Raw genomic sequence first — 13,539 nt, forward strand, 5'->3', positions numbered from 1 at the left:
AATATATTGCCATGTCAGCCTTCACAAGTGATCACAATCTGACTTCCTTTCTATTTTTTAAGAAGTTCCAGTGATAGAAAATACTCTGAAGGATTAGTTCTAGCTTCATTCTTATTTATCTTTTTTATTCTTTGCTTTTTTCCTGTTTGTTTCCAGTTAGAAAAAAAGGAAAAAAGAAACTCAAAGGAAGCATCTTGTGTCAACCCTCAGTAAGGTTCAAAACTGAAGTCATGCAGGCTTTGAAACCTGCAACTGTTCATATCTTTCCCCCAACACAGATTCAGCTGCTCAAGACTATTTGTATTGATTTTGCTTATTTAAAGGATAATTTCTAATAACTCAATGTGACACAAATGTAACTAATGTAAATGACATTTGAATGAAGCTTTAAAATAGGGATTATATAGACGTTTCACTGGTCCTAAAATAATTCATATCAAACAACAAAAATTGAAATCGCCTGCTTATATTTTAATTTGAAATGGAAATGTCTTCAAAAAAAGAGAAAAGTATACAAGAGTATTTTTTCTCACTTCAGTGATACTAAAAAATTTGAGACAAATTATTGTCTTCTTTTTTATGTGTAAAATTTCAGAAAATTGCAAATGAGGGGGGAAAATACCCCAGTCATTTGTGCCATTTACAAATGTTCAGCTTCTCCCAAGATATATGTTCACTTCTTAAGTTGCAGAAATTCTGATAATGTAAATGAGATGTTGTATGTAATTAAGCATTTTGGCTTGAATTTATTTCTCATGAGTTTGAACTACTGCTATATTCCCTGAAGTTAGATTATCCAGCTGAAATTGCTCAGGTAACTGGTCCTTCTTAGTTCCAAAATGATAATATGAAAGAGCTGAGTTGATTTTTTTATAATTAATTTTAATTTGGAGGTACAACAAATGGCATATAAGGCGGTTAATGTGAGGGAATCCCACTGCTGTGAAAGTGAAATGAAGGACTGTTACTCGATCATCCTGTTGAATTGTTGTTTTCCTCTGTCTGGATCTTAACCATGTTGATAGAGATCAGCATTTGCCCAGGAAAGCAAGCACTTTGCACAGGTCTTTACACTGAGCAGGGGCACCATCAGAGTCCAGCTGGAGCTGCACACCTCCCTAGTGTACAGGGCATTACCACAGTTAATAGTTGCTGTCATGTTAGCCAGTGTTGTGGAAGAAGGAAATCACTGTAGTAGATTGTAAAGCTATTCTTGATAAGAATTTGAACAGTGTTATTTGTTATACAGTGGCTTTTCTCATCATCTGTACAAATTAAGTGGTCTCTTGTGCAAATCAGCCAGCGAATATTTATGACAGGCACATTCACCTTTACCACCACAGCTGAATCAGTTGGTATTTATCAGCCAGATACTCTGAGGAGAATGTTCTCACATCTGAAATGCCATCAGAGGGAAGATGAGCTAATGACTGTAAGCCAGGCTTGAGATAACAGAAGTGCACAGTGAGTGCCTTGTGATTTAGGTGGAAGACAATGATACAGGTGGATGGATTAGTTTATTACCATTAGTGAATAGTGCCATCTTTCTCATCTCCTGATAATAGTGTGAACTGAAAAAAAAATGTATGAACTTTGCATCTACTTGTAGATGTTTCTTTTTAATAAGGGTGTAAGAGGTGCTTTAGCTTGTGAGTTATTTAATATTTGGCGTTCATTTTATTCAAGTTATAAAATCTTCACTGCATATGCATCCTGGTATTCCTGTATGAGATGCCTGAAAACCAGCATATTTTGTTCTAGGATGCCCTGATCATTAGACTTTCTCAGAATGGATTAGGGGACTTGCTCCCTCTGTATAAAACAGAGATGGCAAAGGAAAGTTATGCGGGGCCAGAGAGAACAAAAAAGTGAGATGAGATCTGTTCCTGTGATTAAACAAAGCCTCGTGCAAGAATCATAGAATGTTCTGAGTTAGAAAGGACCCACAGGCTCATTGATGTCCCAGTCCTAGTCCTGCTCTGAACAGCCCCACAAGTAACACCAAGTGCCTGAGCTTTTCCACTAAATAGTTCTTATGGTTTATGTTAGGTCTGAGTGCTCCTGCCAGGCTGCTCTTTTAAGAAAATTTAGACCCATAGTCTGTGAAGGGTACTTTTCCTGAGCATGTCCTGTATTTAAGATACTCACATGTTTCTTGTGCTTTCTTCAGTGCCAAAAAGATTGTTCAGTGAGAAGAACGTTTGTGAGTTCATGCTTCATTCCCTAAATGCTTTCTTAGGTCAGAATACATGGTAGCTGACACAATAATGACAAGTTTGGTGGAGCTGTCACCTGAATTCAGATCTCAGGTGGAGCAGTCTTATGCTGAGTACCTGCAATTGAATATATCAGCCAGGTCTGCAGAGCTTCAGAAGCTCTGGGCCTGGAGCTCTCCTCTGCAGGATGCTCTGTGTGCCCAGTGCCAGACCAGCTGTGCACCAGCAGTGCTGGCCAGGAGACCTCCCTGTAGACCTCTGCCTTGTGACATGGTTATGTATGCCCAGGAAGGACATTTCCAACAGAGGCCTTGATAAATTTTGTTTGCTTTGTTTATTAGCATTTCCAGGTCAACTTCACAGCCTCTTAATTTGAGTTGTGGTTATAAGGAGAATGTTTGGGAAGGCTTCTTTTAAATTACCAGCCTGGTTTAACCCTATAAGTGATGCTGACTACAGAGGGGTACTCTGTTCTTGTGCACACATGTGTAGGCTGGAAGTGATGGCTGTTCAGTAAAAACCAGAAAATGCGATACTAAATAATAGTGGCGTTGAGCTGGGACAGGAGATAGCAACTTTGGCTTCAGCATTGATCTGTCTCTTCATGCTAACTTTGGCTTTGATCACTAAGGAGGATGATTAATACTGGTGATAATGGGGAAACTCTTCTGAATTTCTGGCCACGACTGTGACTCATCTGATTTAAATAGAAAGTAGAAATGTGACTCTGGCTGGGCAACAGGTTGGTTGGCTAGCAAATTCAGGGCAAGAGACACCTGTGTTCCAGACATGAACAGTCTTGTGTCTCCTCAGTAAAGCCATCTGTGCCACAGGTTGCTTGCCAGATTTTTCTGCAGAAGGAGTCTATCTATTAGAAAGATGATTCCACAGTTTGGTGTGGATATGTGCCACTTGCAGACAATCCACGCAGGAAAGATAATGCTGCCCATTCAGTGGCAGCATCTGTTCTTTGGCACACACTTTGAATATGATCACTGCTAGTGACTCACTGCTAAAATAATGGAAGTACCATCATGATTTAAATAGCATTTAAATTGCAGGGTGCTTTTATGTGCTTTCTGCTGTTTCACAGCAGCAGGTGAGCACCACCAATACCTCCATTCTGCTAAGGGTAAGCTGAGGTATAACCAGAGTCTGTATTTATTTCCTGCCCATGTCTCTGTGTTGTACCAATGCCAAAGACAGAAGTAATAAAGAAGAAGTAGGAATCCTGGTTTGGTACATTTTCCATTAGAATGTTGCTGTTTTCCTAATAGCATATCACACAGAAGCAATACAGTTGGCACAGTCACCTAATAAATATAGAGAACTGTGGTGTTGTGTGGTCCCCAGGACGAGGTGAGAGATGAGAATTTGACTCCATGTTCTCAGAAGGTTGATTTATTATTCTATTCTAGGAATGATATACTAAAACTATACTAAAGAAAGAGACAGAATATATCAGAAGGCTAAATAAGAATGATAATGAAAGCTTGTGACTGACTCTTCAGAGTCCAACACAGCTGATGGTGATTGGTCATTAATTAAAAACAATTCACATGGAACCAATCAAAGATGCACCTGTTGGTAAACGATCTCCACACCACATTCCCAAGCAATCAGATAATTCTTGTTTTCATTCTTTTTTGAGGCCTCTCAGCTTCCCAGGAGAAAATTCTGGGCAAAGAGGACTTTTCAGAAAATATCATGGTGACAGAGAACAATACTGGATCTCTTTTGTCCCATCATTTAATGAAGAATCAATATAATTGTTTCATTGTTTATATGCAGATCTTCATGGCAAAAAAAGCTATTTGATCCTATAATCTGACTTCTGGGTCAATGCAGAATATCAGTCAATAACTCCAGTGTGTTTATAAACCCAGATCAAATGGAATTATGTTCTTGTTTTGAAAAAGGACCAATGAAACTTTGTTTAGAGGTTTCTGCTCACCTGTTCTGGTGCCAGAAAATACATGGATTTATGAGACAGATTTTAGGTCTTTACAAAGGCATTCATAGCCTACGTAAATTTTCTTCCTGGTATTTTGACAGCATATTTAGATCCTGTCTACATATGCTCCTTGTGCTGCAGTGATTTTGACTTCAACCAGTCAGTTTTATCCATTATATGATTTAATTAGTCTGGATCCTGAGTAATCCTCAGAGTGTGTAAGCCTCAGGAACTTTAGAATGAAGGGGTTAAAGTAGAAAGAATTCATTTTATCATTTGCATAAAACTAGACATATTTGTAGCACTTCAAATAATCTTGTTGGTATTTAAAGTGCCAAAAATTTCTAACATCTCTGATTAGATTGAATCTAATTTTCCTGATTTAGATATTAAATAGAAGCTGTAATTAGTATCTGATTCTCTTATGGAACTTTATTTTTAGGGCATGCATGTCTTTTATTCACAGTTAAACTATCCTACAAGTGTTTAGTAATACTGATATTTTGGCAGTGTCTAGAGAGTGAAGTTTTGGTGATGAATGTCTAACATAATAGCCTAAATGCCTAAAATACCATTTCTTTCCAGTTCATGGTATTTTGGAACTCTAGACAGAAGACCCAGCTTGGTGACTGTGATGGACTTCCAGGACTAAACCTGTTGAATTACTCTTGTGTACTGTTTGATTATAAACTGTTGTATGGCTATTTCTTCTTCATTTGAAGCATCTCAGTAAACTGGTGCTGGAGGAGGACAGCACCATATTTTGTAATTTTCTCTAGTTAGTTGATCTCTGATGGTGATGCAGGCAGGGCATTTTTTGTCCTGTGCAGACTGAACTTGGTTTTCCTGATATTACTGTTTGTGGCACTCCCCATAAGAAGAGCAGGGGAAGTCAGTAGGTCAGGACAGAAGATCTGAGTAGCCAAGCTGTTGTGAAAGTCTAATTGGAAGCTTTCTCAACTGTCTCATGCAGACACATAGGAAGCCTGTAGCTTCAGGTCTGACCATTCCCCTGGAAAATGAGAGATTGAGACAAGCAAATTCTGAGGAATTCCCTCAGAGGCTGCATCTAAGAGAGACCAGATTGAGTATTCTAATGGGAGAAATATTTTCTGGTGGATTTTAACCACAAATGCCCTCCTAAACCTGAGGAACCTTTATTCCTTTTTTGTTTTTGTTTTTGAAGAAATGTTTCTTCAGAAATTTCTGTTTATGTGTGATCGGTGATTTCCTTTCTTTTTCTCTTTTCCCTTTCCCATAGTGTGTGTTTCAGCTAGTGTGTGTCGTGTTGACTGCAGGGCTGCTTCTGTCTCCCCTAACTGAGAGCAGTTGGGTGTGTGGGAGGCTTGCATGCCAGGAGGGAAGGAAGGAAGGATGTCCTGCTGAGTGTCCTCTGGGACAGCAGGTCAGAGTGACTGCTGGAGGGGGAACAGTCACCTTAGGCAACTGCTGGCTTAGCTCCTGAAAGCAGATTGAGAATCTGCAGTGGTGACGAGGGGTCAGATAGTGAGGCTGAAGGGATTTTTCCTGAGGTCCAGGAGGCCCTGATCCGACTTGTGAAGTTATTGAATGATTTTAATTTTTAAACATAAACATTGGAGTTTTAGTTAAAGCCATCCAAAAGAGCAAAAGGAAAGAAAAAGTCAAGCATGCTTGTGGGATTTAGTGCTGGAAAAGTCCCTTCCAGAGGCTTAGGCCAGCTAGAGGCAGCATAACAGTGTGAAGAGTGCCCAGACATTTCAGTTTGGTAGACTATAAATATAGTACAACAGGTAGTAAACTCAGTCAGCATTTTGCTGATCAAGTCTTCCTCTCTAAGTCATTCTTAAAGAAGGCTTTACCCAGAGTGAGCCAAAAAAGCTCTACAGAAGCAGTTTGCTGGGTAAATTTTACTAAACTCAGCCAGTGGTATCAGATGAGAGCAGGCAGTATCATTGCAACAACTGTACATGTGGCTTTTGTTTTTGAAGAACATAAATAGTTGTGAAGTTTAAAGCAGTATTAAGACTTATTGACAAGTGAACTACCCAAGTTTCACTTAGATACATCAAGCTACATAGCGTGGATAACGTAGTTTTGAGTTTCACAAAAGAAAATCTCCTTCCTGCCTTTCTTATCCTCAGTTGTCCTCCAGTAACCCTTGCCTGAAGGAAGAATTGTGTGTGATGGTCACCATGGTCTCATTGCCCTATATGGATTTTAGTGTCAAAGTCCTTTAAGAAAGATTAGGACCAAGTGTGATGGTTGAATGGCCAAATTAGGAAAATTTCCAAAAGTGTTTGTAGATTTGTTTTCTAATGGCTGTTTTGGACAGGAGCTGTTGTGTGGCCATTCTTTCTCCTGTCTTAGTGCTTTAAGAACTGCAATGAGCATAGCTCAGGAAGAGGTTTAATGAATATTAAGGGAAAGCCTGTAGGGATCTACCTGACATAAAGTTTCTGTGAGATAAATGGAACAGGTACTTGTGTCTTTTTTTCCACTTACCAATTAATATCTTGTTTGCCTTCTGCTTTTTCTAGATATCCGTGGAATACAAGAATTTTTAGACAAAGTATCTCAACAGGGAATGGATGTAGCATTACAGAAAGTAGAAAACAACATCAATAAAATGATCACGGGGCTCTTTGCCTCTATGAGAATAGAAGAACTGAACCGCTACCGGGATACGCTGAGACGGGCCATTCTCATCATGAACCCTTCCACAGCCAAATCATTCCTGACAGAGGTATGTCCTTTAATGACAGGTTAGCTTCTTGTTTTGCTGACCAAGACCACAGTGGCCTGTCAAAAAGTGTAGTTTATTTGATTTCATAATGGTAATAAAAATAAACTTAGGTAAGCCCCCTGTAAGTAAAAGTTTAAATATTCTCTATTCAAAGATCAGCATGCAAGGGTGTTTATTCATGTTCCTAAATGTGCATGTACATTTAAAGAGAGACCGCATGCTGCATGAGCAAAAGCATTTAGGAAATAGGCAGAAGAATTGTCCCTCAGGCTTCTGTTTGAACCTCAAAGGTACTGTGTTGGCATTGTGACCCCCACTACTGAAATATTTACAGCTGAAACTTTTATTATTTAGAGAAATAACATGTATTTGTGGATAAAATGTGTTTATCTAATCAAAATTTTATTCTTTTACATAAAATGATGTTGATCATGTTCTCTTTTGTACCACTGAATAGTAGTAAGAAGTAATGGAATATATGGAAGATTTGGTTTGCATGAAGACTTTGAGATGATAGTCTAAAGTCATAGTTTCAAATAATATGGATCAGATTTTCAAAATTTAGAGACAGAAGACCTGCACATTGCATTTGACTATAAGTTGTGCAATCTTTTTAAATGAGTGGCATGGTTCTTTTTACATGTCACTGTGCTGTTTCAAATGGGGCTTTTTATGCATGTATATTCTTCATCATCAACCAGAGCTTAAAAATCTCTGGTTTGTTCCATAGAAATACACTTTCTCTCTTAAATAATTTCTTTGGATCTGTTTTTAACTTCCATTACTTTTCTTCTGTACTTTGCTATTACCTTGGTCTTGAGAAATTCAAGCTTAAAATCTACTTCTGCATAAAAAATACTGTGTATCCAGTCTCAAGTGAATGCCTTTTAGAAACATTAGCTAGAAGTTGGCTTTCTTGGTTTCTTTTTTAAAATTTTGTTTGCCCTTGGTTTGTTTTGGCTGGGTGTTTCACTGTCCTTGTTACACACTTGAAGTTTGCTAATTCTGAGTAATGAGGGTCTGCTGCTCTATCTAAATGTGTGTAGTGCTTCATAAGGTTTAAAAAATTTGTGGCCATATTTAGATTGTTCTGCAGTGTTTTCATCACCCATGTCACAAGTGTTTTATTTTTTGGTAAGATGCATTATGAGATTTCACATTGCAACCTGAAGAAGAATAGCTGGGGGCTCAAACTACTATAACTCAGCAAAACAAAACTCCTGCTTTGTCCTTACAGAGAAACACTCTCTTAAAAAAAGATACATTTTATATTTTTTTTTTTTCATACTTGGGCATAGTAACAAAGTCATTGTCATCTTTTGAAGGCCGTTGCCAAGAAAGTAAACAATTTACTTTAGAGTTCTTACTTGGGCACTGGCAACTCAAGACTGCGAAAATCAAAAGACCAGTAAAAAAACAACTAAACCAAATCCTTAATCCCTCTCCCTCCAAAACAATTCCTACATTAAAGACCAAAAAAATCCTAAAAACAAAGAGACTCGTACTGTTTCTCCTTTTCTGGAGTCTGTATGTCTACCAGGGAAGATCATTATCTTCTTCTGCAACTGTGGTTCAAAGACTCTCACATCAGCTCTATTTTGCAGGTTTTTTCCAGGGTAGCAGCATTTATTTGGAGTATATGTGACTGGTAGGAGCAGGAGCCTCTTAATAAGAAGAGTTACTCAAATAGAAATGTGATTATTGCCATAGCTTATTTATATTAGTGACAGGAAATGAACTAAACAAGTGAGCTCCAACACAAAGTCTTTGCACAAGAAGTTTGGAGGGGTTGCTTTTCCAATGGATAGTCAAAACTGTTATTTTGAGTCAAACCAGCAGCTGTGCTTTAGGGGAAAAGAAATTATAAAGCTCTATGGACTGCCAATGGGCAATAGATCATTTAATGATCGTGCCGATTCCAAAACCTGTGCCTTGTGCATGATCAGTTTAGCTGGGAAATTCAGCATAACCTAGTGGATTTAGCATGTAAACCTTACGATTATAATAAGAAAAAACTGCATGTGCAGAAAAGCCCTTGGGCTTTTTCTGCCCAGGAGAAGCTTTTGGCTGCCTCGCTGGATTCAGCTGTCTGCTTCTCTCCCCAGACCTCACATAATCTCTGCTGCTTGGTCCCTTCTTAGATGACTGCTCTGGCTGAACCCTGTCATTGTTTAGCTGAGAAGAGGATTCATTCACTCTGCAACAGCTGTAGTAAGCGTGGTCTTGATTACTATGCAAGTAACAACTATTGCAGAGTAAATAGTCAGACACTGGCCTGTGTAAATAAGCAGTCTGTAAACTGGAGTTTGCTTGTGTAGAATTTATCTTTGTTCAGACTCTTTGAAATTCTGTGTTTAAAATCTTTTTCTTCTTTCTTTTTTTTTTTTTAAGCAGTATTGCTTTTTATGTTAGGCACTTCTTTCTCTCCACCTCTGCTATCTCTAGAGCTTGCAGAGAAGAGATCTGTACTTACACTCTTAATAAAATGGAGATTAAGAAGTAAATACACTTCTCTGGCTGTGGAAATAAAAGCCTGCCTTCTCTTTAAACACTATGTATTAATTTGCCCTCCATACAGTGTGGAAAGGCAGGAAGCTCTGGGAGCAAGTATCACAATATTTCTCCTTTCTGGCTAAAGGATTAATGTGAAGTGAGAGGGAGGGGCCAGTCAGACTCCCAGATATCATTTTTATCCTTTGAGCTGGAGGAGCAGAGGGAAAAAAAATTCTTCTGGAAGAGTGAAATTCACTGGGGCTAAGGAGTGCAGAGGTATGGAGTTAGCAGAGACTGACACAGATGAGTATGTGGCAGTAGGAAAATACTTTGGAAGGGGCATACTGGTGACTCGTTCAGGTTTGGTTTTTTTCTGGTGAAATTCTTCTCTTCTCTCAAATAGCTGCCCAGGTTCTCCACATCTGAAGTAAATTTTTCCCACTGAAACTTTCATGATTACTAAATATCCTACTGTCTTGCACAAAATTTGCTATTGCTATCTGATAGGACTGGTGAGGGATGTGAACTGTGTGTCAGTTTTTTGCTTTATGTTTTGGCGTGGAGATTTTTTTTGCTCATGTTCTTCTGATTTGGGATGAGTATGATGGATAGGAAAAGCCATGTAAGGGAAAAATAAGATGTCCTTAAATTAGATGTCTTTGTTAGCTTGGCGTGACAACAAAATTCACAGTCTTTCGAAAGTCAAGTGTGAGGAGTCTGAGTAGGAGCAGGATCAGGCCAAGAAAGTCAGGTGGCAACAGAGGTTCTGGGGATAACAAAGCAAGTTTGAGAAGCAAGATTTTGGGAAGCAATACTTTAGGACACAAGCCAGATGTCCTCCACTGAGCCAAAATGCTGTCAGTACATCTCTGCTTTCAGGTTTTTTTCGGTTTAGCTAAGGAAGCTACCTTATCACTTGAGTGCAGAAATGTGAATGTGTTCTTCTGTGTTGTGACTTCAGGAGCTAATAACAGGACTACAAAGAAGGGACAATGCAACTAATTCATTCATTTATTTATAGAGAAAAACTTCACACATTGAAAACACAGTAAGCCATGTGTGAAAGAGCCCTAGCATCAGCCAGGGATTTTGATGGAATTTTGACAGGCAGGTTCTGGAAGGCCTTGGTGTAAGTGCTGAAGGAACTGCTGCCTCCAGCCTCCCCTCAGAGGAGGGATTACCAGCCCAGAAACCTCAGTCAATTTGACTGTGTATCTTCCTGCCCCTTGCAAGGTCCCTTCTCGTGCTTCTGCTGCAGGGGTGAGTGGCCTCTTACAAAGAGAAGTGAGAACATTTTTTGGCTGTGCAAGCAAGATTCAGCAGTTTATCTAGCAAAATTTTCAGAGCATTGCCAATGTGTAAAAACCAACAAAGCTCTTTGAGGCTTGACAACCTCAAGCCATCAATGCAGTGAGCATTGACACTTCCCAGGTTGGAGAGTACTTCTCCCCAATTCACTCTACACTGCATGGTTTGTGCAAATGAAAATATTTACTATTTCTTATTGCAAAGGTTCCACTCTGCAGCACATTTGAAGTCACTGAACCCCATCATATCCAGACTTCAATCATGCTGGAGATATTAAAACTGTTTACTGTTAAGCATCTATTAAAAAGTTAAACTGATCTGCATGACAGGACTGGGTTATAATTATTGAAAAGGTGTATTCAACAAAAATAGCTGCTGCCAAATCTTTGAGTTGCAGCAGATAAGTCCTGTATGTTGGCCTGTGTGTATGTATTAAGTTTATTGCACTAACCTCTATAGGTACTGTTTTATTTGTTTATATTTATTTTCAAAGAAAATTAAAATCATGTAGCTTTCGGCATTAGTATAATCTACTACACATGATTTTGAAAATAAATTTCCTTTTTTCTATCCCAGGCTAATGTGGGACAGTATTAAAATAAGATTACCTTGGATGAAAAGAAGCTACACTGCTACTTTCATGAATAAAAGAACTCTTTAAATGAAATGGTAAAATATACATGGAAAATAGAATTAAGCCTATAAATTAAGTACTGAGGAGTTCTTGCCATGTTGTGGGCAAGTGGAAAAAAAAGGAAAGAGTGTTTAAGGAGCAAATGTAATTTAAATTGCCTCATGTAATTGAACTTTCGGCATGCTTTTATTCATCGCTACTGTGAATAGAATGAGAAGTAACATTTATTCTGTGGAATGAGATTATTCCTGATAGCAAAAGCCCTGATTTTTATTGTATTTGATTGTTGTCTCTCTGTTGAAAATTACAGTTATTTTTAAATGTAATTATTTGAAAAAATACAGGGGTTTTTTTCATGTAATGATATAGTTGTTGTTTTACCAGATATTAGGTCTGATCATTAAGCAAATTGTGAATCTTTGAGATCTAAAAACAGGGATTTGCTTTAGTGTTACGTAGTGCTCTAACCAGGCTTATTTCTTTAATCAACTTATTTACTGAGAATTAGGAAAATTTATTCAACTTTTCCAAAAGGTTGATTCAGCCTTTGTGTGTCCAAAGTTCATGGTAACTTAGTCTTTTTTTTTTTTTTTTTTTTTTTTTTATTTCCCCTCTTTAAAAAAAAATCTTATTTCATGATGGTTTTCTTTTTTATTTTACATGTATCCTAATGAAGACTAGGACAGAAGTCAGCTGTTTGTTTTTCTGTTTCTTTTTTCATTAATAAGGAAAGTGATTTTGCCTTTAGTCAAAAGCATGATAGACAGATATAAGGTGAAGTGAATGAAGCTGAACATAGGAGTTAAGAATCTGATGCACCCGTGTGCCACTTCCACTGAAATCTGCAATGAAAATTCAGATGTTTCCAGTGGGAGCAGATGGCAGTGATTTTTGTTCAGGTGGACAGAAAAGACACATAACAGGGAGAGGTAGAAGGCTCCTGACAAGTATCAAGGGCACATAATTCACATAACCTGCTGAGTTTGAAAGGACCCACAGAAGTAATCAAACCCAACTTCTGATTGTGCATGGGACACACCAAGTCAGACCATGTGCCCAAGCATATTGTCTAAATGCTTCTTCATCTCTGTCGGGCTGCTGCTGTGACCACTTCCCTGGGGATCCTGTTTCAGTGCCCAAACACCTTCTGGGTGAAGAATCTTTTCCTGATATCCAGCCTAAACCTCCCCTGACACAACTTCAGGCCTTTCCCTTGGGTTTTGTCACTGGTGACCACAGAGAAGAGGTCAGTGCTTGCCCTTCCTCTTCCCCTCATGAGGAAGATGTAACAGCAGTGAGATCTCCGCTCGGTCTCCTCCAGACTGAGCAGGCCAAGTCACCTCAGCCTCTCCCCATATGGCTTATTTTCAAGACCCTTCATGATCTTCATGACCCTCCTTTGGATGCTCTCTAATAACATGTTCTTCTGTTTCTCCCTTGCCTGGCTGGTGATGCTGTGCCTGATGTCCCCCAGGACACAGGTGGCCCTCCTGGCTGCCAGGGCACTGCTGACCCATGTTCAACCTGCCATCAGCCAGGACCCCAGGTCCCTTTCCATGGCACTGCCTTCCAGCCTCTCATTCCCCAGTCTGTCCATAGATCCAGGGCTGCCCTATCCCAGGTGCAGAATCCAGCACTTTGCCCTATTGAGGTTCACATGGTTGGTCATTGCCCAGCCCTCTGATTCATCAAGGTCTCTCTGCCTTCGAGGGAGCCAACAGCTCCTGCCAGGTTTGCGTTGCCTGTGAACTTACCTAGTATCCCTTCCAGTGCTGCATCCAAGTCATTCATGAAGATGTCACAGAGTCCAAGGCCTGAGATGGAGCCCTGTGTAACAGCCCTGGTGACAGGTCACCAGTCTGGTGTCACCCCATTCACTGTGACCCTTTGAGCCTGACCAGTGAGCCAGCTGCTCACCCATCCCATGATGTGTTTATCCAGCTGTGTGCTGGGCATTTTGTGTGGAAGGATCCTGTGAGAGACAGCATTGAAATCTTTACTGAAATCCAAAAATGTTGGTTTGCCTTGGTGTGTGTGCCACAGGCAGCAAGTATGTTCAGCAACAGGCATCATATTTGGATTGAGGAAATCCAGAGCAGGATTTTCTTCTGCTGCTGTGTGTGTCTCCTTACCTGTGTACAGTGTATATGAGCTAAAAAGTAATATTCCTTTGTGTACATACAAACATTTTCTGCAACGATAAAAGTGT

The 13,539-nt window shown here is 39.3% G+C and overlaps 1 protein-coding gene across 7 annotated transcripts in view; it reads left to right on the plus strand.

Annotated features, from left to right (window-relative positions):
* GRID2 (glutamate ionotropic receptor delta type subunit 2) overlaps window positions 1-13,539 on the plus strand; it is a 681,787-nt gene that overhangs the window by 403,711 nt on the left and 264,537 nt on the right. For all 7 annotated transcript variants that reach the window (XR_011679913.1, XR_011679915.1, XR_011679917.1 and 4 more), the window contains exon 4: window positions 6,690-6,895. Coding sequence is in view for 2 of the 7 variants with exons in the window: in XM_071431643.1 (XP_071287744.1) it covers window positions 6,690-6,895 (206 nt within the window). In the remaining 5 variants the exon portion in view is untranslated. The remainder of the gene's footprint in view (window positions 1-6,689; window positions 6,896-13,539) is intronic.

Source organism: Agelaius tricolor, unplaced genomic scaffold (assembly GCF_023055355.1).
Source record: "Agelaius tricolor isolate 1412-34295 unplaced genomic scaffold, bAgeTri1.0.p SCAF_8, whole genome shotgun sequence".
NCBI classification, from domain to species: domain Eukaryota; kingdom Metazoa; phylum Chordata; class Aves; order Passeriformes; family Icteridae; genus Agelaius; species Agelaius tricolor.